This window comes from Parus major, chromosome 8 (genome assembly GCF_001522545.3).
Source record: "Parus major isolate Abel chromosome 8, Parus_major1.1, whole genome shotgun sequence".
In the NCBI taxonomy this organism is placed as follows: domain Eukaryota; kingdom Metazoa; phylum Chordata; class Aves; order Passeriformes; family Paridae; genus Parus; species Parus major.
This window is the reverse complement of record NC_031777.1, coordinates 28822555-28850183: the sequence shown is the minus strand read 5'-3', so window position 1 is coordinate 28850183 and position 27629 is coordinate 28822555. Positions and strand designations below refer to the sequence as shown.

General features: G+C 43.0%; 1 protein-coding gene across 6 annotated transcripts in view; it reads right to left on the bottom strand.

The window, feature by feature from the left end:
* Positions 1–27629, bottom strand: part of PATJ (PATJ crumbs cell polarity complex component) — a 137881-nt gene that overhangs the window by 14913 nt on the left and 95339 nt on the right. For all 6 annotated transcript variants that reach the window (XM_015636222.3, XM_015636221.1, XM_015636220.3 and 3 more), the window contains exons 29-37: positions 25588–25660; positions 22925–23017; positions 18775–18846; positions 18345–18462; positions 17621–17754; positions 5790–5873; positions 3406–3599; positions 1520–1667; positions 375–461 (exon numbers count right to left, since the gene is read on the bottom strand). In XM_015636222.3, coding sequence (XP_015491708.1) covers positions 375–461; positions 1520–1667; positions 3406–3599; positions 5790–5873; positions 17621–17754; positions 18345–18462; positions 18775–18846; positions 22925–23017; positions 25588–25660 — 1003 coding nt within the window. The remainder of the gene's footprint in view (positions 1–374; positions 462–1519; positions 1668–3405; positions 3600–5789; positions 5874–17620; positions 17755–18344; positions 18463–18774; positions 18847–22924; positions 23018–25587; positions 25661–27629) is intronic.

The window sequence follows — 27629 nt, the reverse complement described above, 5'->3', positions numbered from 1 at the left end:
GGTTCTGCTGGAAGATAGGCAGATACATTTTGGTTTCATCAGCTTGTTTGGATAGACAAAACAGCTGCAGAAAATACATTCAAGCAGTTTTTGCAGGTCTTCAAACCAAAAATTTCTGGGCATCATCATTTGAGAAAGATATTAGAGATTTTTGGTGTGTCTTGGGAAGACACTCCTTCAACATAATTAACCAGCTCTTCTGCTCAATCAGCATTTCAGCTGCACTTCAGCACAGAAAATTATGGGGATAAAACATTTTGTTCCCCACCCTCAGCAGAGTTTGTGGAAGGATGAGCTTCATGTGCACATCTGTGCACCATCCCCATGCTCTGCCCTTCACAGCTCCAGTTTAAACAGAGGAATTTGTCACTAACCTGACTGTTTTGGGATGTTTTCCGTGATGACAGCCATGACCCAGCTCGCAATCTCCCAAGCTCAAGATGCACCAGGCCTTGAGCACACTTGGAAAAAAAAAACAACAAACAACCCACAATGTATAATTTAAGTAGACATATAATATTTCATGCTCTCCTGGAGAGAATTATGTTTATATTCAGCACCAAAAGTCCGTGAAGAAAGCCACAAGGAATGCTCAAAACATGAACACTTGTATTTAGACAATACAAAAAGTGGATTTAGGCTTGTCCTGAAGGTTTCTCCTGGTTGCTGAATTTAGTATGAATCTCACCCTTGCAAACTGATGGCAAATTTACTCAGGAAAAATAAACAAAAATCCCCAAACTATTTAGCAGACGTTTGAAAAACCCTTTAGAGGGAAAATGCTGCAAAAAAGGATGATTTTAACCCATATGGATCCAACTTAACAAAATACCCTCGTACCACCAGTTCCCAATTCTTAAATAGGTAAACTTTTGGCAAGGTACCAACCCTGAATGGAAAAAGCAAGGAAATAATTAGCCTTTCCCCTGAAGACTGGAAGAAATCATGTGCAGAAACACTGGAGGGGATGGCAGAGGGAAATCCCTGGATGAAGATGCAATTTGGAATAGAAATGGATCTTCAGCATCCACTGATGGCACTCGTGGCCATCCCATCCCTGCCCTCTCCTCCAGCCCAACCAGCCATGGAAAAAGGCAACTTCCCCCACAGTTTCAGAGTCAAATCACTCCTGGTAGGTGGAAAGCTGTGCAGGAACAAATTTAAGCTGTCATTTTATCCCTGCAGGTCAGTACAGCAAAGCCAAGGATTTATTTCAGTTCTGGTTTGTGCTGCCTCTCCCGTTTCCAAGTGTTTTTCTAACACATGAGATACACAGTTGCATTTTCAAATAAATGCCTAAATACTAAATGTGCCTTTGTGTTCCTGCTTCATATCATCCAATTCCTAGAAATACACAGAGAAGTGACTTTAAATGAACCTCCCAGTTATTTCAAATGGAATTCTTGTCTCGGTAATCAGCTGGAGCTGTCCTGTGTATGGTAAATTGCACTTCAGGATAATTACCTTGCACAGTGTCAGTAACAGCAATTCAATATCTCAAAATGTATTCTGTACTCACCTTAAGTATAGTGGCAACAGTCTCTTGTGAGGCATTTCTCATATCCTCCCCATTTACAGACAAAATCTGATCTCCTTGAATTAATCTTCCATCTAGGTCTGCAGCTCCTCCTTTAACAATGTCAGAGATAAACACTCCACTTCCATTTCTAACAATGCAAGAAGCATATGGCTAATTACACAATCCAATATTCTTTGGGAGACCAATTTAGATTGCTTGCATTTAAGAGACATTAAAAGAAACCTGTGAGCAGAGCAAGAACCAGTTTTACACCCCACTCAGCTGTGTAAAAAATCGATGAGTTTTAAAACCACAGCATGTTTTGCTAATATTTAATGTTGTCTTTCCCCTTAAGCTGTTGGTTCTGACTGTAAGATACATAAAGATTTATGGAAAACACCATTTATATGAACAGAAGTCTGAGGTTTGGTCTATAATGGAGTTAAACTATCTCCTGATGGACATGGGTTAGTGGTGGACCTGGCAGCATTGGGTTAAAGGTTGGACTCAGTGATCTTGGTGGGCTTTTTCAACCTAAATCATTCTGTGCTGTGAGCTGGTGCCAGCTGCAGTGCCAAGACCTGGCATTTTTTATCCTTTACCTGAAGGACACAACACTTCCCACCCTGAATTATACCTGGGTATCATTTAACAGACTTCAGCAATTGGGCTCCTCCTAAGGAGGGGATCCCCACTCTGAAGGATTCAGGAGTAGCACAGGAAGTTCAGCACAGAAGCAAAGGGAGGAGGAGGGCTGGAGACTGCAATTACCATCTGCAGGGTAATTTACATAATCTAAATTAATTACCCACCCCACAATCTGCTCACAACACCTGGGTTAAACATTGCCACCCAAAAACTGCCACAGAAACTCTACTGGCCATAGACAGGATAATGACACGGTGCTTTGTAATTGCAAAAGTAAATTATTTTTGGCAATACAGGAGGGTAACTCCAACACTGAACAAGTGTCATGCCATAAATCTCTTCTAGCAAAAGGAGATTAAAATTATCAGTGCTCTGGTTTGAGTGATCTAATAGCAGTGGTTTAGAGATGTATCAGGAAAAAGTCACATTTTATTAGGCTGCTGCTACCTCCCACCCTATTGCTCTCTACAACTCCCTGACACGAGGGTGGAGCCAGGGCAGGACAAGAGGAAATGACCTCAAGTTGTGCCAGGGGAGGCTTGGGTTGGATGTCAGGGGAAATTTCTTCATTCAAAGGGTGGTCAGACATTGGCAGGGGCTGCCCAGGGAGGTTTGGAGTCCCCATCCCTGCAGGTACCCAGGGAAGGACTGAGGTGGAACTCAGAGCTCTGGGCTGGGTGCCATCGGTCAAAGGCTGGACTTGGTGACCCTGGAGGGCTTTTCCAGTCTCAAGGGTTCTGTATCTCAGGTTCTGCTCTGTAAACTGCTCTCTGCAGTGTGGCACAGTCACTTTGAACTGCTCAGGGTTTGGGTCTAACTCAGCCTCTCACCCTCCACTGACCTCGGTGCCTTTGAGCTGAGCATGAGCTCAGTCTAACTCACAAATCCATCTGCAAAGGCACATCCTGGAAAGAGGCAGGGTAGGTTTATCCCCCAATTCAGAAACCAGAAAAGCCATGGTTAGGGCCTCCAAAGCCCTGGGACACAGCTACCCTGATGCCACAGAAGAGTGAGCCCCCAGCTCTGCATGGGATTCCCTCTCTGTGCCCAGAGCTCTCCTTCCCCTTCCCAGCTCTGTTCTGACACAGAAACCAGAACCACAGCCCCACTGCATCCTGGAAGATACTTACACATAAAATTCTGCTCCTTATGGAGTTTCCCTTTATTTCATATTCCATTTAATGGCTACAGTTGTTCATACATCAAAACCCCAAATATTTCCCACTGGAAGCTCTTACCGTTTCCCAGCTATGCTGAGCCCCAGTCCTCGGCCTGTTTTCTTCTGGATATCTACAGAGAAAATCTCCAAGTTTTCCTCATCCTTGTAATGTGCTTCATTCCTATAAACCACCAGCTGCACCTTCTGGGGCGTCTGCCGGAGCGCAGTGATGGCTTCCTCGTGGCTGGCGTTGCGCAGATCGATCCCGTTCACCTGGAATAACCAGTGTTTGCTTTCCCAATGACACGGGTAAATGATCTTTCCATCACACCCTGCCCGTGGGTGACAGCACAGATTTGTCATTTTGACACCCCCTGGTGCTCTAATTGAGTGTCCCCATTTCCTGAGGGCTGATGATCCTGGGTGTCCTGTGGAGAGTGAGCTCGGAGCTTTGTGCCACTGCCTGGAGTAAATCCCAACAATCAGAATGTTTGGGCTTGGAAGTTTTGGGTCTTCTTTCCTTCTTTTTCATCTCAAGCCTTTGGAACCTCAAGCAATGCTTCTTTTTCCAACTGCAAAGTGGGACATGCCCCTTTGAGCTCCCTGTGTACCTCAGCACTCAGATCCCTTCTCCCCCAGCTCCGTAACATAATCAAGATGAAAACAGAAGGAATCAGGAACACCAGCAAATAAATGGCCACAGAGAATCCCAGGCAGGATGTATTAAATGGTGATTTTCCTTTTTTCCCAATAGATGGCACACCAGACCACTGCTGGAGCAGCCAGCTACGCTTCTCTTACCATAACCTGAGAAGGTTTCAGCATTTTACTCATGTCAGGCAGAACAAGAAGTTCTGTTTAAATGTTCCATTAAAAAAAACCCTACTGCTAAGTGAAACTTAATCTAATTTTGCCAAGCCCGATGCACAAGTGCCCTTTAAGGTGTTTGCCAATATTCTGTCAAAAAAATCATCTTTTACTTCTTCATACCAAAATATATCAATACTTAGACATTTCTGAAGTCTCTTTAGGAAGTAGCATGAACTGGAACAGAATAACCACAAATGTTAATCCACTCCCATAAGTTTTAAGGCAATGAAAACTGCTCTCAGAATTTCTAGATATGCAAAACTACAATCATATCTAATTTTACATTGAGATAATTAAGACTAATCTTTAGTCTCTAGACTAAAAGACTAATTTGCACGCATTTATTTATAAGTGCATTGATATTCTTTCCTCGACACAGGCATCTATGTGTGCTGTATCACACTAATCTGAAACTAATTCAGTCATCTTTTTGATTAATACAGCTTTTAAAAGCTGAAATAATAACAATATTATGGCTCACAAACATTAGCACTTTCCTGTTTGGCCAGAGAAGAATTAATTAACCTGCTCCATTTTTACCCCCTAATTATCGTGCTCTGTTAATACCCCGTTATTTATAAAACCAAAACAACATTCGGCCTCAACGCTAACAAAAATATTTGCAGTGCAAGAGCTGTAAAGACAACTCCCCAAGTAGCCCTTGCTATTTTCCTAACCCTACACACCGAGGCCTTAATGGCCATGCTGGGAATTTGTCCTGAGCTGACAGCAGAGCTGCAAAGCAGCTGCGCTGAACCCCTGCCTGACGCAAGTTTCATTTGCAGACCAACACTTCTCTCTTAACCCTTTCCCTCCACCTTCTTCGTGCTTGTCTGGGGAAAAAACACCACATTTATTCACAGCAGCTATTCCCCAGATGTGTGAAGTGTGGCCTGGGGGAGCTGGTGGCTTCTGCAGGGATGCTGGGAGGGATGCTGACAGGGATGCTGGGAGGGATGCTGACAGGGATGCTGTGGGGTGATGCTGACAGGGATGCTGACAGGGATACTGGGAGGGATGCTGTGGGGTGATGCTCACAGGGATGCTCACAGGGATGCCGTGGGGTGATGCTCACAGGGATGCTCACAGGGATGCTGTGGGGTGATGCTGACAGGGATGCTGACAGGGATACTGGGAGGGATGCTGTGGGGTGATGCTCACAGGGATGCTCACAGGGATGCCGTGGGGTGATGCTCACAGGGATCCTGGCAGGGATGCTCACAGGGATCCTACAGCCACCTTCTCCTCCTCACCCCAGCTCAATATTTGGATTTCAGGCAGAGTGGAGATACGGGAGCGGTGTCAGGAGCGCAGGTCTCCGAATGAAAGATTAAAGAGATGAATAATACTAAGCTATTGGACATGACAGCTGAATTATGTAATTCAAGAACTGCCTTGCTCAATTAAATTTAATGTATTCTCAATTTGTACCTTCAGTTTATATGAATATAGAAGGATATATGAATTTTTCAGGACATTCTTAGTGACAGAAGGGAAGCCTCAAGAATGGATCCTATTCAACCTACAAGGAACCTCTGTAGAACTGAAAACAAGTCTCCACAACCAAACACAGACACAGAGAACATCATTTACCTCTAGAATCTGATCTCCAGCCCAAAGTCTGCCATCTCGGGCTGCTGCCCCTTCTTCATAAACTTCATGGATCACTATGGCATCCTGTGGGAAGAAGGCAGTGGCATGAACCCTGCTTCCCAAACACCCTGAAACTGGCCACCATGACCCACCCCACGCTCCCCAGTTAAAAATACAGCACTCCAAGTCAGGAGAATCAAAACTGTAACACAGATCTTTAAAGTTTTCAGTATTTTGGGATAAGAAAGTGTGAGCAAAAACCAGTATTAAGGTACAAAAGATTTTGTTCCCCACTTCAGGGTAGTCTTGTCTAGAGCTTCTTCCATCATTTTTATACATTGGCATCAGCAGCACATGAACTCAGTGTGAACTGTTGTATTAATATCGTCTACTTTTAATGGTATTATTTAAAACCAGATTCTTTGGAGCTATGAATATTTTTAGGGACTTGGCATAGACCTCGGCTTTAAGCAAGAGCTGAATGCCTTGTGGTAAATAGTGCTGGTTAAATCTGTAAGAAATGAAATCCAGAAGAAAGGAACAATGGCAAATGTTCGTTTATTACTGAGGTTGGAAAATGTAGGCAGTGGCAGATGTAGCTTCAGGGAAGGTTTCAGTGATTTAATCTTATTGCCAGCAATAGATGTCCCCAAAGAAAAAGCATTACAAAGAACATACTGTTCTCTTGCTGGTGCTTTCCCTTTGCATTGTTCTGGTTTGTTTGTTTCTTTTTCTCCTTTTTCCTTAAAGAAAAAATACAGGTGAATATAGGTGAAGCCCCTCTAGAGTGGTTCAGCTTGCAGGATGGGATGCTCCAGTGTGCAAAAGCTGCTCCTCTCCTGAGCAGCACCAGCAAAGCCTCAGAGCTGAGCCAGCAGCGCTGGCTCTGGGCAAACAAGCGGTGATTTTTAATGCCACAGGTGGGTTCTGGATATCCCATCCTCAAACACACCCTGCAGAACTGCTCTTGTGAGCCCCTCACCAACAGCATGGACAAGCCAAAGAGGAGCTTTCCCACAGTGCTCCCAAGAAAAGCTGCTGAGGCTGGAGCGTGCAAACCCTGCTGTGTGATGGCTTCTCCAAGGGGGCAGGGAACTGCTGCTGGGGTGGGAAAAGGTCTCTCTGTATTTGGAGAACACTGCTGGATACCTCATCTCTCATCACCAATTCATCCCCTGCCCATGCTGCCTCCTCAGCCTCTCCCAGCAAAAACATAAACACCCCTCAGGTAATGCTCAGATCACAACACTGAGAGCTCGAATCCTTTTCATTCCCACTACAACTTCTTTAATGATGTGGACTTGAGGGAGCACAGCACCACTGCCACAGCTTCCCTCTGATCCATGGACACCAGCCCCTGAAAAAAGCCTGGAGGATTGCAACCACAAATGCAACCACAGCTGATACAAGAGTCCCAGGTGGGGGAAAAGAGATTTCAATCAGCAGAAATGAAGAGGGAACACTATGAGCTGTGTACCAAGTAATTCAGAAAGTCAAAAGAGTGGTTTGATTAAAAAATAAAATGAAATATAGATCTATACACACACCACTGGCAACTGCAGGGTTTTTTTTGCAGTAACTGAAGCAACAAATACTGACAGAATAGAGCAACACAGGCATGTCCATCTTCTCTCTGTTGTGGGGTTTGGGTTGGTTGGTTTGGGGTTGAGGTATTTTTTTACCTTTGTTTTACAAATGATGGTATTACTCCAAAGCAACACAAGAGACTTTAGCCTGGGGGAAGTGGGCAATGAGAGAACACAAAATCTTGACCAGCTTGTAAAGGCAGCATCATTCACCTGGGACACACCAGGGCAGTGGGTGACCAGGAGGTTTGGTAGAAAACTGGCAGTGTGACCATGGAATAGCACACTGGGCACGTACACAGGATGGTCAAATTAAACCTTTCAGTCTGCATTTAATCTCATATTTCCTAACCTCTGAGCAAGGACCTTTCAATCACATTTCTCCAAGTTTGTTTTCCATCTGTGGTTGCTTTTAAAACATCCACCAACCTGGAGCTCCCAGCTTTTCCCAGCACTGCTTTGTTAAATGTAAAACTGCACATACCAAAGGCTCAGACCCAGGAACCACCAAGTGTTATCAGTTTGGATAATCTGCATCATCTATTTGAAAAGGCAACGCTTCAGTGTTACACTGCGGTTCCTGCATGTGTGAGAAGCCAGACCCAGGACTAAAAATACACATGGCATGAAAAGGTACATTCCTGCTCACTCTGTGCCTACCCTGCAGAAGGAAACATCTCGCTGATCTGCCAAAACACTGTTTTTCTTAAGCAGGATTTTTTTTTTTAAAGTAGTGTAGCTGAACCAGGCTTATCAAATCGATTAAAAACAGAACAGAGCAACATGTCTGTGATGCACTGTAAAGATTTCTAAATAGTCCATAAGCATAAATGTCAGTTTTAGTTTTCCTTAGCTTATGAACCATGGCAAACATCTCTTTCCTCTGATACTCCTGGGATCAGCTCAAAGTACTTAACCCAGAAGTAATTTTTTTCCACTGGATCTAGTGGGATCTGGGTAAGACTCTGTTAGTTTTGATCATCCATGACAAATCACTAAAAGCAAACTACTGATGTTAGTGAATGTATTTAATCATCTCAATATTTTAAAGGAGTTTATGCAGAGATGAGATGTCATACTCCAGCCATCTAACCAAGCCCCAAGCTGTAATGACTCTATCAGCAGGCATGGATTGAAGCTGGAACACCCCTCTCAGTGCCTCAGAAAAGAAAACAGAATCTGTTATGACTAAAACAATACATTTATTTAAAGGATAGCTTTTGGTTTCTGCATATCTGCAGCTCCTGTTCAAATTTAACGTGTACTTGATATCAAAACCTCCATAGTTCAAAATCAATCAACCAAGAGGGATGAAGAGAAAGTGGTGTCAATGTTCAGCTAGAGGTTGTGAATTCATGGTGGCTCTGGACAGATTTTCCCATCCCTCCCCACCTCCTTTCAGCACCAGTTTCATACAGATTATGGCTCTCCATGGTCGAGCTTGGCAGGGTCACAAAAACTGTTCGTGCAGAAGGGGAAATAAAAACACTCCCCTATCAAGAACACACTTGTTTAAAAAAGATACCCAGCTGCTGAAAGCACATACTTCATAAAGTTTACAAATCCATTCAACAAACTGGGGCTTTAATCTTTGTATATTTTGACAAAGGCCAGTCTGGGACCATTACACAAATGGGGAATTAATGCAGAGCTGAGCAGTTCTTGCCCGGGACGGAAGGATGAGGAATATGAGCTGGGCCATGCAAACTGTGTTTCTCCATTCTAAACAAAGTCCACGCTGCCAGGTGTCAACTGAGACTCTCCAACCATGAAAACACTGAAAGAAAGACAAATGTGAAGGGAATTCCTCTGCTGCTGCTGAGATTACCATCCTGGGCTCAGAAATGTTTGTGCTGAAGGGCCTGCAGCCCAAGGAAATGAAGCTGGATGCACTGACACAGCACTGCATGGCCACAAAAATCACCAGCAAGCCAGAATGGTTCCCAAACATGGCAAAAGCACAGCTGCTTGGGATATGATGTGCCCCAAACATGTTAGGAAGCAGAAATGGTCACCAAACCCACCACAAAGAAAAGGTTATTTTGTAGGGACAGCTACACCCCTCAGCAGCAGAGTACTGCTCTGACTGAGAATATCACTGTGACTGCACAGCTGTGGAGCAAAGGGAAGGCACAGGAGTGAGAAAATGAGGGTTTGGCTGTGGAAGTCATGGCAGAGAAGCAGGAGAAGCTTGTGGAGCCTCTTGGTCAACACCTCAAAGAGTGAAGATGGTGCAGAGTGATAAATAACTGTGAGGGCAGGGTGCCTGACAGAAATCAGCAACCACCTCTGGAAAATAAAGCTGGTACCACGTGCACAGCATGATCTGCACTGCATTGCCCTTCATCTGAGGAGGGGAAGAACCCTGAACTCCCAGGGAGTTGGATCTCAATTTCTCTCTCCAGGCTATAGATATTTTTCTGCTTGATTTACAACGATTCAGAAACCCGTGAGGGGAAGAATATCACACTCAACCCTCAGCAAAGGGCACAAACAGACATGTTAACTCTGAGAATTAAATTCAGTCAGATTGACAGCTTAATCTTTGTATCTTAAATGTCAAGAACTGGTATAGCAGAGACCTCAGGCAAGGACCACAGAGCACTGACCTGACAGCCTTTGGGAGGCAGGTGGTGAAGTCAGCATCCTGCTCAGGAAAATCACTGACCAAGTGATCCTTTAAAGCCTGCAGGAGCATAAAGCATGGTGAGAAAGCCTCACAAGCTGCTGGCTTTAGGCCTGGACTGCTCACATGTTTTCTGCAAGTTTACAGCTCCTGGGCCAGTCTCTCCAGTGTTTCTTTTCTCCTGTGCTGCTGTTCTTCAGCAGGAAAAGAAGCAGCTTTCAGCTGAAAAAACACTGCAAAACAGCTCCCAGGCTGTTACTGGGAACGCTGGGAATAGAGGGTGAGGGAGGGACAGGACACAAGACATGCAGAAGGCACAAATATTAAGTACCAAGGGTATTTTGATGAAGTTATCCTGTGACAAAGGTGGATCAGAGTGCAAAAGGGGTGATTTCAGAAGAAGTGCAGCAGAGAAATCTCCATATTCCTGCTGTTGGCTGGATTTGACAAGGAAAAAAGTCCAGATTGTGGTAAGGAGTATTCCTGCACAGCCCTGAACAGTCCTGCAATACTGCAGGTCCTTCTGCTTTAACTGAGCTGAACTTTGGAGTTTGTCTTTGTTGAGCTGCTCCAGTCCACGAGCTCCAGCCATTACTGGGACAGGATCAAAGGCAGCTGACAGAAGGAAGGTGAAGCACTCCCCACTGAGAACTGCAAAAATCAGCACAGAATGACTGAGAATGAGCCCTACCACCAACCAGAACCACGTATTGGGTGCAGGGAATGAAGCTTTCTGCATGGACCAGAGCACTTTTCCTGAGGAAGACAAAAAGTAAACTACATATAAAACTATATAATATAAACTACATATAAAACCAGGCTCTGGAAAAGATGTTTTTTCTGATTTAGTTGACAAGGTGTGTTTTCCCAAGCTAACATTACACTGATTTCCTACATAGCTACAAATGTTACACTAAATTAGCATTATTAAGGATAATAACATTGCAAGGGCTTTTGCTGACTGCAGGATCAGGGATTTATCTCTTTCCCAGGGCAAGCGAAATACCATTAGTTATTTCCTTTTCAACTCCAACAATACTTTATCCAGAACAGTAAAATTGTAAAAGATTCATTTTTACAGGCTGGTTCCCAGATAAAAGTAGGAATCAACTTGGTTGCACAGTGAGTTTCATTGGAGAATTAACCCCACGCAGGAATCTCTCAGCAGTTAAAATAAACTCAGCTGCTGGTTACTTGGAGGCAGAGGAAATGACAAGTTGTGTTATGATCTCTGATCTTCCATTTGCAGATCCAAATGGAATCTCCAAGATAACTTTTCAGCAAGGGAGGGTGAGGGTCAAGCCCAAGCAAATCACTTCTCAGAGGGGTTTATCTCATGCAATTCCTCCTTCTGGCACCGCAGGATTTTGCCATTGATGGTGTTCACAAACCATTAGCAGGTACCCCAAATCCTAAGCCAAACACTGCTGCAGTAAAACAGGATTGCAGAATGTAAAAGTGTATTACTGTGTTAATGCACAAATGCTTCACATTGCACCAGACCCAGAAACTGCCCCGCTCAAGGTCAAAACAAAAGGTCTGTTTCCCATTTAAGAACAAGCCCTTGCAAGAGATGGTGTTCACTTGCCAACTTTCATAAAAAAGATTAATCCACAATATCAATATGAATATAATTTTTCATACTAAAATACAGATTTATTTTAAGGAAGTGGATAGTATTTGTATTACATTTTATAGGTCCCTATAGTTACATCTGGTCCTTATTTATTTAAATTTTATTCAGCTTGCATAATATTTTTGCTTACAGTTATATTCTCTAAGATCAGAAAAGCTAAAACCTGAAAATTCAATGGCACTATTCATTAACATTCCTTCTCTCTGCAGTCATAGACATTTGCAAGCTCTCCTTTGATTCTGAAATAATAAAACTAAGGTAATAAGATGTTTAGTGTAAAAATATATGACTTAAGTCAGAATGATAGAAAGAGCTATGTTCCTGTGAATCACATGCCAAAGCAAACCAAGGTTTTTCAAAGAGTATACATGCTCATTTTTAGAGGCAATAATAAAACACAGAATGACATATTAAAACCTTAACTCTCTCACTCTCATTATTTTATTAAGTTACCAAAAAAAAAAAAAAAAAAAAAAAATTAAAGAGAGTTTGCAGTGTACACAGCATAGGACAGGTTATAAGGAATGCATGAGGGTCCTGGATGTGTGTGACACAGGAAGCCAAAAGCCAGGGGTTTCAACCAGCAGCAGCCAGGATCCTCCTGAAGCCCATCCTGACAGGTCCTGCTGCTTTTGTGTATCATTAGCCTAAATTTTATGGTTGATTTACATTCCTGGAAGACACCAGCTCCTTCAAGCAAGGCCCTGCTACGCAAGCAAGCCCTACCATCAGCTAAACCCTTGCCAAAGACCCATTAAAGACATGATTTGCAAAACTTACTGCCCTAATTCCTTTTTGTGACAACTCATGTACAAAGCAGCTTGGGTTTGTCATGCTCCCGCCAGCCAGCATCCTCCTGGAATGATGATGAATCCACCAACTCCATTTCAGCATTATCCAAGCTGGAGTCAAAGCCATTCCTCACAATTTCAAGCTAACTGCATTTACCACCCTGTCATTAAATTGCCTTCTGGTTTATGAATGTGGGCAAGGGTTTAGGAGGGATTGCATTTTTTCCCTCTCCCAACCGCAGACTCTCCCCCTGCGATACCCGAGCCATGATTAAAAACTCAGGGCTCCCATTCCTGTTTTTCATTCCATTGTTCCATTCATTGTGTGGGGGATTTAACAGCAGCAGCAGCATCCACAGCCCACATATTGCTGGAACCTCCCCAGAGGCCAATATCTCCCTTCTCATTTGTAGTTACAAGGTGAGCAGATTTCACTAGAACACTCTCAGTCTCAGCTGCCCTGCATGTCTGTCCATGCACTCACTCAGGTGCTGTCTCTGTCTATACCTGATAAAGATATTTTTGCCTGGATTTAAATATAACTGAAGAGTGGGGAGGGTGGGATGAAAGCTCAGCCAAGGGAGAACCTGCTCAGCAGCACAGGAGTCCCAGAGCCCTCGTGCTCAGGTAGGTCCCCACTGCTGACAGGCTGCAACAGGGCACAAAGCAGAGCTCTAGGCTTGGCTTTGGAGCAGGAACAGCCTGGTTTTGGCAGCATGGAGCCCTCACAGGGTAATTATCCCTCGCAGCTCCAGGGGCAAACACAAGGGCTTGAACAGCTGCAGCTTCAAGTCACAGTTTTCCTGATTATTCCCTTGCCCTTCCTTAACAGATGGGGTTTATTCAAGGGATGACTCACCTGGACTGACAGAATGAATCTGAATATTCTGCATCCCACTCTCAGGAAGCTCCCCAGAAAACCCTCTGGGCTAACCCAGGTGATCAGGGAAGCTTTTTGCTCCCCAGCTCCAGAGTTACCATCTCTCACCAACTCCTGAGCACAGGAATATTTTGTTATTTTTTGTGTTCCAGTCCCCTGCCTTTGTGGATCACTTTATTTTACAGATGGAGTACCTTAAAGTTTGTTAATTGACTTAAAAATGCTTTTTATTAAAGTCAGCTGAAAGCAGAAGTACAAAAAGAAAATTTACCACATTTAAAGCAGTCAACCCAGTATGAAAAAAAAAAAATCCTGCATAAGAGGTTTGATGTTGTTTACAACAAAAACCACACAGGATAAAGCATATTTTTCTTTCTGTGTAAGGCTGAGATAATGACCACCCCCTTCTCCACCTCCAGAGAGCCCTGAGTTACAGACCCTGCAATCTTTTATATCAGAGATGCCTCTTCAGCAATTGATTTCAAGCCTCAGCTGAGCCTCTGAGCCCTCCTCCCTCCCAGGTTCTCTAACCCTGCCTGGAGGAACTCCCCCAAACCAGCCTTGAAACTGCTGAATGCCCTCTGGCATGTCTGAGTGTCTTAATCACCCAGGCAGCAAAGCCAGAGTCAATAACCACCACTAATCAACTCGACCATCACTAAATTATTCAGCTGGCAGTGAAGCAGTGCCCCCACCCTGCAAAGAAAATGTTTGTATCTTAGAGCAGTGCCTGTTCCATGTGCTGCCAGGAATCAAATCCCACAAGATTGACTGTCCTGGATTACAGAAAATCATTGCAAGTTGTCAGCTGGGCAAGATGTGGCAGCATTCACCCACCCTGGGGTGAGAATGGGGTTTCAGAGATTCATGGGATGGTTTGGGTTGGGAGGGACCTCAGAGCCAACCTCATTCCATCTCCTGCCATGGGACACCCTCCACTAAGCCCTGCTCAACACCCACAGCCTCTCTGGACAAAGCCCACATCCCATCTGGATGAGTACAATTTAAAGCAATTCCTTGATGCTCTGTTCTCTGTGGATTTAAGAAAGAAAATCTCAAGGGTGTCCTGGGCCTGTTAGAGCCTCAAACCTCATTTCAGGGATGTTTCTGAAAACACTTCTTTTTTTTCCCCCCCTATTTTAAATTCCCACTCTGAGGTTACTTTTACAAGTTTAATTGGACTACAACCAAAAAAAAAATAAAAAATTAAAATCACAAACTGAAAGCCCTGTGCTCCAGCCAGCTCCACTCTGCACTTTAATTGCTTTAAAGCAGAGGCCATGTGTTGTGTTCTCTCAGGGGTATGTGGGAAGGTGAAATGAAAGTGAGTGAAGAAAAAAAATACTTTATAAAAAATCAACACTTAAAGAGAAATGAAATAGAACTGCTCCAGGGCTAGAGCAGTCTGAAGATCAACAACATGAAGACAACTCCCAAGGACAAACCCTCCTTGCCCAAGCCTTTCCTGTATCCTTCCAGCTGCTGCTCCCCAAGCACAGAGCCCCAGCCCTGGTTTATAATACATCACTGGAAAGGGTTTGGAGTTTAGGGGATGGACATCTCCTCACCAAAAAACATTTCAGGGGTTAAGACATCACTTTCCAACCTCCTGAACAAATTAACCTCCCTGCTCACAGGCTGTATTTTTCAAGTCTCTACTTGGTGATTCCTGATGAGATTCCTGAGGTTATGACTTAAAAGTTGCACTCTATATTTCATTTTGAAGCAGCTTGTCCCTGGCTGCCAGATTTATTATTCCAAAAGCTGGGCCTGTACATCTTGTGCTCAAGGAAGATATAAAATATTCTGAGAGAGCTTTCCTATCCCATGTGAGCTGCTGTTGAGTACCCTCAGCTCAGCATTTTTAGATCAAGAGAGTTTTAGTACAATATGGGTGAGGCCCTTCCAGGCTTGCCATGTCCATTTTAGACTTGCCACGTTCTGAGCAGCATTCCTGGCTTCCCCCATGCTGATAAATGACTTCTGAGATGCCAGGAGCTGGGGTTCATGTTCTGCAGGGGTTTTGTGGGCACTTCTGCTGAAGCCAATTACAGTTTATTCTAATTTCTCTGCACTGCAGCAAACCGTGTGTCTTGGACACAGAACTTCTGCCACACGAGACCCTCAGGACTGATGAACTCCTTTGATTTTGCCTTTTTTAAAATACAAAAGATGTCCATCTGTGTAACTGAGTTAAAACCAAATGACAGAAAGCAAGACAGAGATATCACTCAGCTCCATGGACCTGTTTTGTTATATTTTCTCTCTAAGCTGTGAAACTCAGAAAGACAGAAACTTTCCAACAGCCTTGAGCAGTATTTGCTTTTACTCCTCATTATGTCATGAGAACTTCATTCCAACTCTTTACAAAAAGTTTTCTGACTCCAGGGAAAAAATAAAAATAAAAAAAAAAGAATAAAAAAAATAAAGAAAGGCATCAAAATAATTTGGAAAATAATTTGGAAAAGATCAGAAGCACAAAGTAGACAGAAAAATGGGAGGTTCCATGCCATGCAAGTGGAGGACCTCTAAGGTTTCCAACCCAAACTCTTGCTGGATTCTGTGATCCCACCAGTTCCTACCTTGAGGAGAAGGGTTTTCACAGCCTGTTTTGGAGAATCCCAGAGAGGGTCTGTGCACATGGCAAATGGTCAGGTTAGGCTGTGCTTTCCCAAAAGCACCTTGTTTCCTATGAAACACCATTTCTTGCCTTCCAATGAGCAGATTCAGAATCATGAAAAGAAACAGGGACTCATTTTGGGTAAGTCCTGTAAGTTGAGGATCTGAAAAGTGGGGAGTTGGACCTCCCTCCCTTCATGGTTTCAGTTATTGCACTCCAGTGCATAGACTTTTAAAATCAACTCCTAGGAGGACACTTTAATGAATAAACTAATGAAAGCATAATACTTAACCAAAACCATTTACTCAATTTCAAGAATAAAACCCTTTGCATTTTTCTCATCTGCTCTGTAAAGCAGTTATTTACAATTTTCATTTATTTATATTAAAATCTCATGAAAGACACACACCATATTGCATCTGACAGACTGCCATGTATTATTTCCAAATTCCAGTTAAATGAAAAGGCAAGGAGATGACTAACACTGAACAACTTATTTGAATTTACTCAACACTGAGGAGCTTGACAAAAAAAAAAAGGGACTGAGGACAAAACTCTGCATGGCTGGAAAGAGTGAAAACTAACCCAGCTCCATCTCCATGGGAAACAGAGCAATTCACCCCAGCTCTACATAACTGGAGACTGGGATAAATGGGACCAAAACCTGAACTTTTTCCAATTTCAGCTTTAATGCTGTAAAAGATCCCAGCCCACACTCTGCAAAACAAAAACTTTCTTTTTCCTTTTGATTTCCTTTCTTCTTTCCTTTCAATTTTTTTCCTCTGGAAGAAGACTACTTACTACATTGCAACTGTCTGTACCTGCTGACACTCACTGCACTTTAATGCTTAATGATGCACCACTGTGATATTTTGTGATATTTTTGTGATATTTTTGTGATATTTTTGTGATATTTTGGGGGAAAACTGCATGTTCCACTGCCTGAAGAGTCTCTGTGTCAGGGAATTCAGGAGAACCCAGCAAAGACACCTCTGCAACAGACTGAAAGAACTGAATTTGACATTTTTAAAACCCAGACTAGCTCCTCTTACACTGTAGCAAAGCATCTCTGAAATAGGAATTGGAGAGGAGACAGCAGAGGCAGAGAAGGGTTTAGCATCACTAATTTGCTGAGCTCACGCTTGAACTGATACATTTTAATTCATCTGAAGATAATTTTTTTAAAAACCAGCATATCCAGGAGGCAGATTAAGACAAAAGACACAGAAAACAGTAAAAGATTACCTTTGGTTTACCTCTGTTCTGCAAGGGCCTTTGCTGGCAGGCAGATAAATCACAGTTTGTTTAAACAGCTACTGAGCATTTCTGCTCTCAAGACAGAGGTGTTATCCTTGCTGAGACAGCTCTACCTCTGCAACATTAATTTCTAGTCCAGATATTCTGGTAACTTTAGCTGCTTCCAACTCCTGATTCACAATGGTCAAATAAAACAAAACACATCTGCAACCTCTGACCACAGCAGAAAAACTACTGAAACACAAAGAATTTAAACAGGAGCATCATCTGATCTGACACAAGGCAAAATCACCAATTTTTTATTGGAGGTTATAGTTGGCTTGTCCTCCCTGTCTTCAACAGTTTGTTAGAGTAATTACATATTAAGGGCATTATTATTTTCCAAGTTCTCTTTGTCTTTGTCCTGTAATAAACATGATTTGAACAGAAACTCACCAGTGGGGTGTCTTTGCCCCCCACAATGCTGAGCCCGAGGCCTGAGCGACCCTTGGAGATCTCGATGGTCATCTCCTGCCCTGGAACTATGGGACAAGTTGCTGGATCCACAGGCAGTGGAGGGGGGAAGACACCTGAGAACATCAAAAGGGAAAGAAATAAGTCACACAACACAGTAAGAAAATGAATACCACCACAGGAATTAGCGAGAACAGCTAATTAAGCTTTTGTTTGCTCTCCACTTCAATAAAACTGAACTAGAGGACCACTCTGAGTCACTTCTGAAGTCTCTAAAGCAGAATGACTTGAGCTCTGGGAATAAATGCTCCCAGTAAAAGCCTGTGAGGACATCTAATTCAGTTTTAACCTCTAGAGTTCAGATCATGATGGAAAGGGGTATTCCTTTCAGGATAGATAGGGCCATATTCCAGCACCATGGAATGAAAAGCATGTCCCAAACTGTCTTTCCTTCTATTTCAATTGAAAACAAGATCATCTTTGTATGTAAAAATCAAGAAAAACAAGTGAAGACACCTTCAAGCTCTCAAAAACTGTGACAGGAGAGAAAAATACAAACAGGTTATAAAACAACTTAGAATAGGTCATTGGAGGTTCAAAGAAACAAAACTTCAGCAAAAGTTATCTGGAAAACAAAATTAAAACATCTCTCTTGGGGTAGGGTACTAAAAATACATGGAATGGTGGCAGAATCACTGGCTCCTACCACGGCTGGTGACTTCTGCTTCTGGAGGAAGGTAAGGAGGTGCTGGCTCCAGAGGTATCTCCTGGGAGCTCACTGGGGCTTTTGTGGAAGATTTGGGCTGTTTGATCTGGTTGAGGACCTGAAAGCAAAGCAGAAGCAGGAGAGAGCAGTTATCACCACAGGAAGGCATGGTATGGTGAGGTCATTACCATCAGCTGTTGACTGCTGTGCCTCACTAAATCATCAAAATCAATAAAAGGAAAACAAGCCATTTCCACACATTTAATGAGGAGCCAGTAATTTTTTACATTTCCATCAATAAAATTATTTTAATGTCTTCCCAGTTAATCCCTTCCCCCCATGAATCACTCAGTCTCCAACCAAATCAACCCTCAGAACCCTCCCTTATTGGATAACATGAACACACAAACATTTTCCTGAACACACATACATTTTCTGGGAGCTGCTCCTCTGTCTCCTGCTGATCTGCCACCACTGGTGTGTCAGCTTTACATTTCACATCCTAAAAAGTCAAAAAATAAAGAAAAAGCAAGGTGTATTGAAAATGTCTCAACAGCCTCAATAAAATCTCCTCCAAAACTCAGAATGATGGTTCTAGAGAAATACAGGGATGTTTTGGAGGGACAGGACACAGGGAAGGGCTTCCCACTGCCAGAGGGTGGGGTTGGATGGGATATTGGGAAGGAATTCCTGACTGGGAGGGAGAACAGGCCCTGGCACAGGGAAGCTGTGGCTGTCCCCTGTCCCTGTGCCCAAGGCCAGGTTGGAACAACCTGGGACAGTGAAAGGTGTCCCTGCCATGGCAGGGGTGACACTGGATGGAATTTAAGGTCCCTCCCAACCCAAAGCAGTCTGGGATTCCATGATTTCTCCATCTAAAGTCCATTTGTACCAGCAAACCAAGCTGAAGCCCAAAACTTCAAAGAGGCAAAGCTGCTGTGAGCACAGGGAGTATCAGGAGTTATTAACATCACAGCCCTGAGTTCTGAGGGAATGCAAACAGGAGGGGTTTTTGGGGAGGAGATTATCACACATGCTCTGGGTTGCTCCAGAGCAACAGGAAGCTCTGGAATGACTGGAACAGCAATTCCCAAGCTGAGTGCAGGGACCCCTCAGTGCCCACAGCAGAAAGGGGCTCCAAGGCATCTGCTCTCCCTTCCCCATCCTTTTTTGGCTCTCCTAAATAAAGCAACTGCTTAAAATGCATCCTCCAGCCTCATTAAAAAGATCTCCAACAATGGTACTTCAATCACTGACTCCACTTGTAGCCTAATTTATTTCTGTACCTTTTCTTTGTAATGCACAAAAAAATATTTGTATCTCCTGCTTCTCCAACTGCTTCCAGGCAAGGTACAGTGCTCTCCCTTGTCAGCTCTTCACTAAACTTAGGCCACTTTGATCCAAGTAATAGTTAATTTTCTCATCCCACATTTAAAACCCCTGATAAACAGCCTAGTCTGCAAAAAAAAATAAATAAGTACCAACTTCCAAAGATTACCTCAAATCTTTTTCAAATTTTCGAAAGTTACTCTGCACCTCAGAAAGAATTTCTAATTACAGTGATAATTTCTACATTAAAAAAAGGTAAAGAGAACTGTAGGTAACTCAGCTTGGAAATACTGGCCTTGTTTGTTGGACTTTTATTATGTTAAAAGATGCCAACCCCCACAGGATCCTTTTTTTTACCCCCCCTTGAATTTTTCGCTGAGCTTGTTGCAACTCTTCAACTGCAATTATTATCCAAAAAGATAACAGGAAAAAAGATAAAGTGGTGATCTCATTGTATTATCAGAGGTGTCAGGGGAGAAATGGGAAGACTGCTTTGTCATTTTCTGAGAGATTGTTTTAATGAGCAATGAAAAATTACTTCATACTTCCCTTTTTCATTGTGGTATGTGACTAAAATCTGAAATTTCATCTTGCACCACAAGTAAGCACCAGGCACCACCTTTACATCTCCCTGATCTTTTACTGAGGCTGTGCTAGAGGTACCTGAACAAAATGAGCACCAAATACACTCAGAATCTGTCAAAAGCCTGCAGCCCAACTGGTTTCATCAAATTCAGGCCCCTCAACTCCACCCCAAAGCACTTTTACACAGCCCCTTCTCTTTGCCAGTGTTTCAAGGATGTGTTTTCTGTTTGTGGTGAAGACAGATTATTGTTCCAAGTTCAAACCTTTAAAGGCAAATTAATCCATTCTCACATACCATTTTCACTTTGTCAGATTAACTTTTCCAAGAGCACAAAAGCCCCCTCCATCAATTCTTTTCCAAGGACACCTTATGGAAAACCAGATTTTTTCAACCCTCAGAAACCCAGGACCTTCCATGAGGCCACCTCAAACCCCAGCTAATAAACACACAGACTTTGCCTAACACTTCCACTGGCTCCAGTTCAGAAACAAAGTTGTTTTCCTTCCCCTTTCTTATCATCCAAGCCTACAGTGATGTCCATTATAAAACTTTATAGCTTTTAAAGTGATGAAGTGACAACAAAGAGTATGTTGTGAGAGACTGACAAATTTATCAGCAACAGATGAATAGAGAATGATGTGAATTTTTTAACCTTCCTTTTATTACAGCTGTCACTTGGTGAGACATCCTGCCCATGCTTTGAGCTGTACATACTTGTGGAAGATCTCTGCTGATAAGCACATACTTTTTATTTACTCAGTGAACTTGATCTCACTTGTTGACTTTTACATTCCTGATTTCTCCTGGCACATGACTGAGAAATTCAGTAACAATGGTGAGGTAGCACTGAGGCTCTGGTAGCAACATCATGCTATGAAAAACAAGGCACTGTTTTCTTTTGCTTCCACAGTCACTACAAGACTGCAAGACAAATCTCCCTTCCCAAAACCACCAATTTCTGTTGTCCTGCACTGCAGAGTCAAAGTCTTAATGCCAATTGTGCCTACAAACCCACTCCCTTCAGGCCAGAACCATCAGCACGCTCCCAAAACTGAGATCCACTCAGAAATATTTCCTGTGTAGTTTTAAGATCCTGATGGTAAGAACACTCTGGCATTTTGAATTATTTTTCACCCATTTATACCCCTAAAGCAAGGGCTGCCCCAAATGAAGGCATTATGGAATGAGCAGTTTGGTCTACAGGGATGCCAATACTTTTCTGAGTGCCTCCTCTTACCTCTCTGCCATTGCTCTGTTTTGGACAACTCTTTTTCTTTCTTTACTTTTACCTTTCAACTTGTGCTCTTTGGCTTCACAGTTCCCTTCTTTCTTGCTCCAAGTCTGAAAAGGAGCTGCCAATATATTCTGGGTTTCCTGTGGTTCCAGAGGCATCTTCCCTCCACACCTACCTTGGATTGCTGCAATTTCTTTTTCCCATTAAATTCACCACAGCCTACACCTAAAGTTCACTTTTGTGTAACATATTTTATGTATTTTTATTTCCTTCAGTCTCTGAGCAATTTCTCACTTCACCTTGCAATCCCTCTCAAATTTCTTGCCAAGTTGAGCAAGAACTCCAGTAAAACCAGGTGAGTGACACCTGCAGATACAGACAGGGGAACTCTGATTCACTTCCATTCCAGCCCATCAGAGGAATCTGCACTGGGCTATCAAACAGCAATAACTCAACCTTTTTGTAATCCATTAGGGACATAAATCAATCCATGGGTGATTAATTCTGATGCTTGAATAGCACATAACACTTCCTAACTCTTGGAATTTGCAGACTCATTAATTGAACACTCACCAGCTACAGAGCATTACGTAGATTCAATTCCTATTTGCAAACCCCAAGACACTCCTTGCAAGAGACATGATGGAGCAGGAGGAAGGGGAAAAATATGAAGAAATGTCAGGTTTTCTTAGCTGAGGACACACAGCAAATCCTGCTCTCCTTGAGACTGGAGGAGGCAGCAAAAAGACTCTCTCAGCAAATTTTGAGGTACCTCCAAGTTAGTCATGCTTAGTGTTTTCCACTTTAAACTTTTACCACAGTGTCCAAACAGAAGAGATCAGAGCTGCACCCTGAAGGACTTTCAGATTCCTGATAATGCATGATCCTGACCTATTAAACAACAAAAAGCTCCATCTGAATCAATGAGCTCAGTATTTATTACAGTGCACACTGACAGAACCACATTAAACCACAAGTTATGGTCCTAATGCAGAAATCACTGAGAGCAACTCTGTAGCTGTGCTATTCAGGAGGCAAGACTAGATTATGATAATAGACATCTTGGCCTTAGAATTTATGAAGCTATGAATATAAATGAGAATATGATTTACAGACCAGGCTTTTTCTAAAGTTTGTCACACATGGATGGCAGGAGTGGAAAGGCAATCCTCTCACCAAGAACTCAAGGGAGGGCCAAAATACTCTGTGAAAACTCTTATCTTGGTATTTTAGCACTCTACTGAGTGCTCACTTCACAAAAACAGGCTGTGTATGTAAAGCTGAGTTTGACTCTGCTTTTACACATACTGAGTATTATTTGACAAAAGTTCTGCAACACGCCAATAAAAAGGCAGAGAAAACCAATCAAACCCCGTGAGCCTCCACATTCTAAACTCAAATCATCATTAAATATTGCCTCAAGTCACTCACAGCTTTGTTGGATTCCTCATCAGTCAAACTCTTCATGACAACTTCCAAACTGGGGTCTTCCTCGGCACTGGGAGGTTCGGTGCCACCGTGGTCCTGGGAGAAAGGATTGACAACAGCTTTTGAACAGAGCTCTGGCCCCCCAGAGCAGCTAAACAGAGAAACTGGGCAGTTTCACCCTTTTTTGTTGGTTTTTTTACACAAGGGGCAGCGTGACAAGGTAGAAAGATCCACAATTAAAGTCTCCCAATGTCAGGGGGCGAATGAGGGATGCAAGTCTGGGACAGCAGACCCTGGTCCCCACTTGGCTGACAAAAAGCACCATAAAATATTTCCAAAATTGCCCTTAGGGGCAGCTCTGGGGCAGCTTTCAAGGCCAGACTAATCCCTGTCAGCTGTGAAAGCTGTGGACTTGGAATGAAGAGCCTTTCTCCAGATCTCTGTCACACACTCAGCACATCAAAGGAGTCCCAGTTTCCTTCCCACAGTCTGAACAGCTTGGGAAAATCATGGGATGGTTTGGGTGGGAAGGGACCTTAAAGCCCATCCAAGGATGGCAGGGACTCCTTCCACTGTCCCAGGCTGCTCCAGCCTGGCCTTGGGCACTGCCAGGGATCCCTGGGCACCCTGTGCCATGGCCTCAGAGGGAACAATTCCTTCCCAAGATCCCATCCAGCCCTGCCCTCTGGCACTGGGAGCCATTCCCTGGCTCCTGTCCCTCCATCCCTTGTCCCCAGCCCCTCTCCAGCTCTCCTGGAGCTCCTTTAAGCTCTGAGCTCTCCCTGCCCTGGATTTTTCCCTTCTCCAGGTGAACATTCCCAGCTCTCCCAGCCTGGCTCCAGCCCTGGAGCAGCTCCGGGGCCTCCTCTGGACCCTGGACTCAAAACAAAACTGTTCTGAACTTTCATCAGACATTTCACATTTAAGTAAATAACTCAAATGTCTCGACCACCACTTGAGTGGACAAAGCCCCTCTGTTCACAGTTGCAAAAAAATACCTCATTATGTGGCTTTCTGGTGATTGAAACTTCCAAAAACATATTTTGCAGTAATTAATATTTAATATACTCTGTTTCTGGGAGCTTGCCCACAGTATCACACCACAACACAGCCTTATCCTGTCCTGTAAGACCCTGAGTATTTACTGTTTAGCACTTTTCATGCAACAAAGATAAAGAGATAAGCTGCAGATAAAGAGATAAGATCAAGAGATAAGCTGAAGAAAACTAACACAATAATCCGTGGTAACTATGGCACCCTGATATTCCATTCCACCAGCCAGGCTGTTTAATGGGATCTGACAAGTTACATGTAGGGTGCATGTAATACACAATGTTAAATATTTATGTAGGATTTCAAAGATATTTGGAGATATAATTTCAAGATATAAGGCTATTTTTTTCTTTATTTAAAGAGAGGAAGAGCAGCCAAAGAAAGCAATGTAAACTTCTGTATAAATCACTATATTTGGTTAAGTTGATTTTCTATAAAAATAAGATACCAGCTAGAATTAAAAACTTGCATTTACTTATAACACAAACAATGTAAATAGTAAGAATTTGCCATTAATGCATGAAACTCAACCCACAAGCATCTACCTCTAAAGGCAAAGACACACTTTGGTAGAGTCTAATTACAGCCATTTGACCACAGTACAGAATGTGCCTAAACAAAGCTTTGTGATTCATCCTGAAGGCACAAATATTAAACAAAGCTGGGAACAAATGCAGGTGTTAAAGAGTCAACAGAATCAAAATGAACTCTGTGAAATGTAATTTCTAAAGCACCAGCTGCACCTGGGACACACTGCTGGTGTGGAGGAGAGAAGGAAAAGCCAAAGCACTGTCCAAAAATGACTCAGATCCAAATAAAACATGAGCAGTTCTTGCTCTGTACAGCTCTAGGCCTGCAAGGAGCAGCCATCAGTGGTAACATCATCTGAAAACAACAGCAAGAGTGCAAACTGGAGATGCACCCAGTGCTGCCTCCCGTGGGCCCGTGCTGAGGGATCCCAGCCACACTCATGGAAATACCAGGAGTTCAGTGCACGTGAATTTATCAAGGCAAGACCAAACCCCAATTGAATTACAAAACATCTTTTGCTTTATTAGCTCAGCTAGAAATAGAATTAAAAAGCAGCAGCAAGGCTAACCGTGTAGTTTATCTAGAAAATTTAGTTACACCATATTGAGATGTCAAAATGATAAGGAGTGTGGTGACTGCAGGGATTCCTGCAGCACAGGGGAGCAATCAGTCTGCACTGGGGCTGAGGGAGCAACAAGAACCACAAAAAACATCACCACACTTTGACTGTTTTTGCTTTGGAAGATTATTCCAGGCAAAACTGCCTTGCCACAACTACTCCAGCTGAAAAAGGAGCAGGACAGGAGGTGGCAAGGTTTTAATTTGGAGCCTTCTCTTCCTCCTGTGCAGCAGTAGCCTGTTTAATACCTGCTGTTAATGGCATGCAGGTCTGTCAGTAACAACCAGATCAATAAAAAAAAGACAGGGCAAAATAAGCCTATTAGGCCAAGTCTCTACCCAATGCATTTTATAATCCTGGGTTTAATTAGACAAGGTGCTCGAACTTATCATGAGCTGCTAATTATGATTAATCTATCCAATTTAGCAGTCTCTAATTAAAAACAACATCCCACAAACCTTACCTCAATAGCAGAGTGGGAGCCTGAAGGCAGTGGGAAGGGAGTGACAGCCATCTGGTTGACTGCATCTTCACTTCTGCACAACACATCAACAACACGTTACACACCAAGCCAGGGTGGACAAACTTCTCCTTTGAGTTGGTTCTGCTCATTAACAAAATAGCCTCCCTAGCAAGACAACTGTTTCTTACCAGAGTCAGAGCTTAGAAAATCACTTCATTTTTGCTCTGGTTCCTTGCTCCCCAACAGATCACATCCCTCCATGGGACCAGAGGAGGCTCATCTGGGACACACTGATGTCATGTCCTTTGGAAATCTCATTTTGTGTGGATTGTCAGAGGATGCAGTTGGAGTTTATGGTCTCTACACATCCATAGATGTGCTCACACTCACACACAAGTTGGCCTCTTTCAATCATCTCTACATCTGTAAGCTGCTTATTTATAATTTCACATTCATGTTAATGAAATACAATACCTGCTCTAATATCACAGGTTGCTTTTTCTTTTTTGTTCATTTTTGCTGTGGTCTTTTTAAGATTCAATGTAAAAACTTGGAAGAGATTTTATAAAATGCAGGGAGGAGATAAACACTGATTCTCCCTGCATAAAAAGTGAATTATTTTTCCAAATGTTTATGATCTACAGCATCTTTTTCTCTCTCTTTAAAACACCCCTGAAGCTGACATCAGATTACTTTGTATTTTTATTTAACAGCATTCTGCCTTGCTGATGTTTTTCCTCAGCTGCCATTTAAACTGATTTGTTTTCTGGAATTAGCTCTGCATTTTTTTTTGGTCTCTATAAAACAAAACCAGGTAACAGATGACTTCAGTGGTATCATTTAAGGACAAATCATCACAGAGTCACAGAATGGTTTGGGTTGGGAGGGACCTTAAAGCCCATCCAGTGCCTCCCCTGCCATGGCAGGGACACCTTCCACTGTCCCAGGGTGCTCCAGCCTGAATCAGTGATGCTGCTGCTTCCCAGGTACAGATCTTAGATGAAAGGAAGTGACTTTTCATGGCTCTTCCACATTTGATTTCTGGTCCTCTTTACTCCATTTCATGTTGCTGCGACACCAGAAGAATTTTTTCCTCTTTAATTTCTGGAATAAACTATTAGACTATTACGTGTTTTAAACACATTTTATGGAAGTGCCTGAAAGAAAATAGTCTCATTTTCCCCCCTGGAGGGTTAAAACACATGGAGCTAACATGTTCTGATCACTGAGAAATAACACTGTGAATCAACAGCTCCCAGCACAGAATGGGAGTCACAGGCATTTGAAATGATAAATCCTGCAGGCAAAGGTTGGTGAATTCATTTACTTATCTTCAACCACACAGCCACACAATTCAAAGGAGCTGGCTGGGTGCTGCTCAGAGCTGTCCTGGCTCCCAGCCTCTCCTCCTGGCCCTGCTCAGAGCCTTGCAAGAGTCAGAACCCAGGCTGGGATCGAGCTCGTGGTTGGAGATGTGGGGCCAGGACAGGCACAGAACCAAGCCCATGAATTTCATCAGCATTCCACAATTTCCAAGTGTGTTTTACCCCACAGGGCATATTGGGCAAGGACATTTTCCCTGCTCTTATCTTCGTGAGACATCAATCTCATTATGGTTGGTGCTTTTCTAACCTACAGGAATAAATCAGCACAGGAGAGGCCCAGTGATTTTGTGATTTTTCCTGGACTGCAGAGGTTTTCCTGACAATAGTTTATGTGAAGTATAATCAGCATGAAAACCAACCCCACTCTGCAGCTCACAATGCAGGCTGCATGCTGTGCAATTAGGAGGAAACATGGAAATAAAGAGGAATATATATATATATATAAACTTTTGTGAGAAATACTCTAAAAATTGCTAGACAGAAGCTTCATGGCAAACTGGGGTGTAATTAATTATCCAAACTAGTTTTCACTTCATACCCACACACCTTTTTATTTTTTTCCATCATTGGGGTAAAAAAAATCTTTATGCAGCTTTAAGTGGATGACCATTTTTATTCCAAACAATAAAAAACCAGTAATGGTAATTCCCCAGGGGG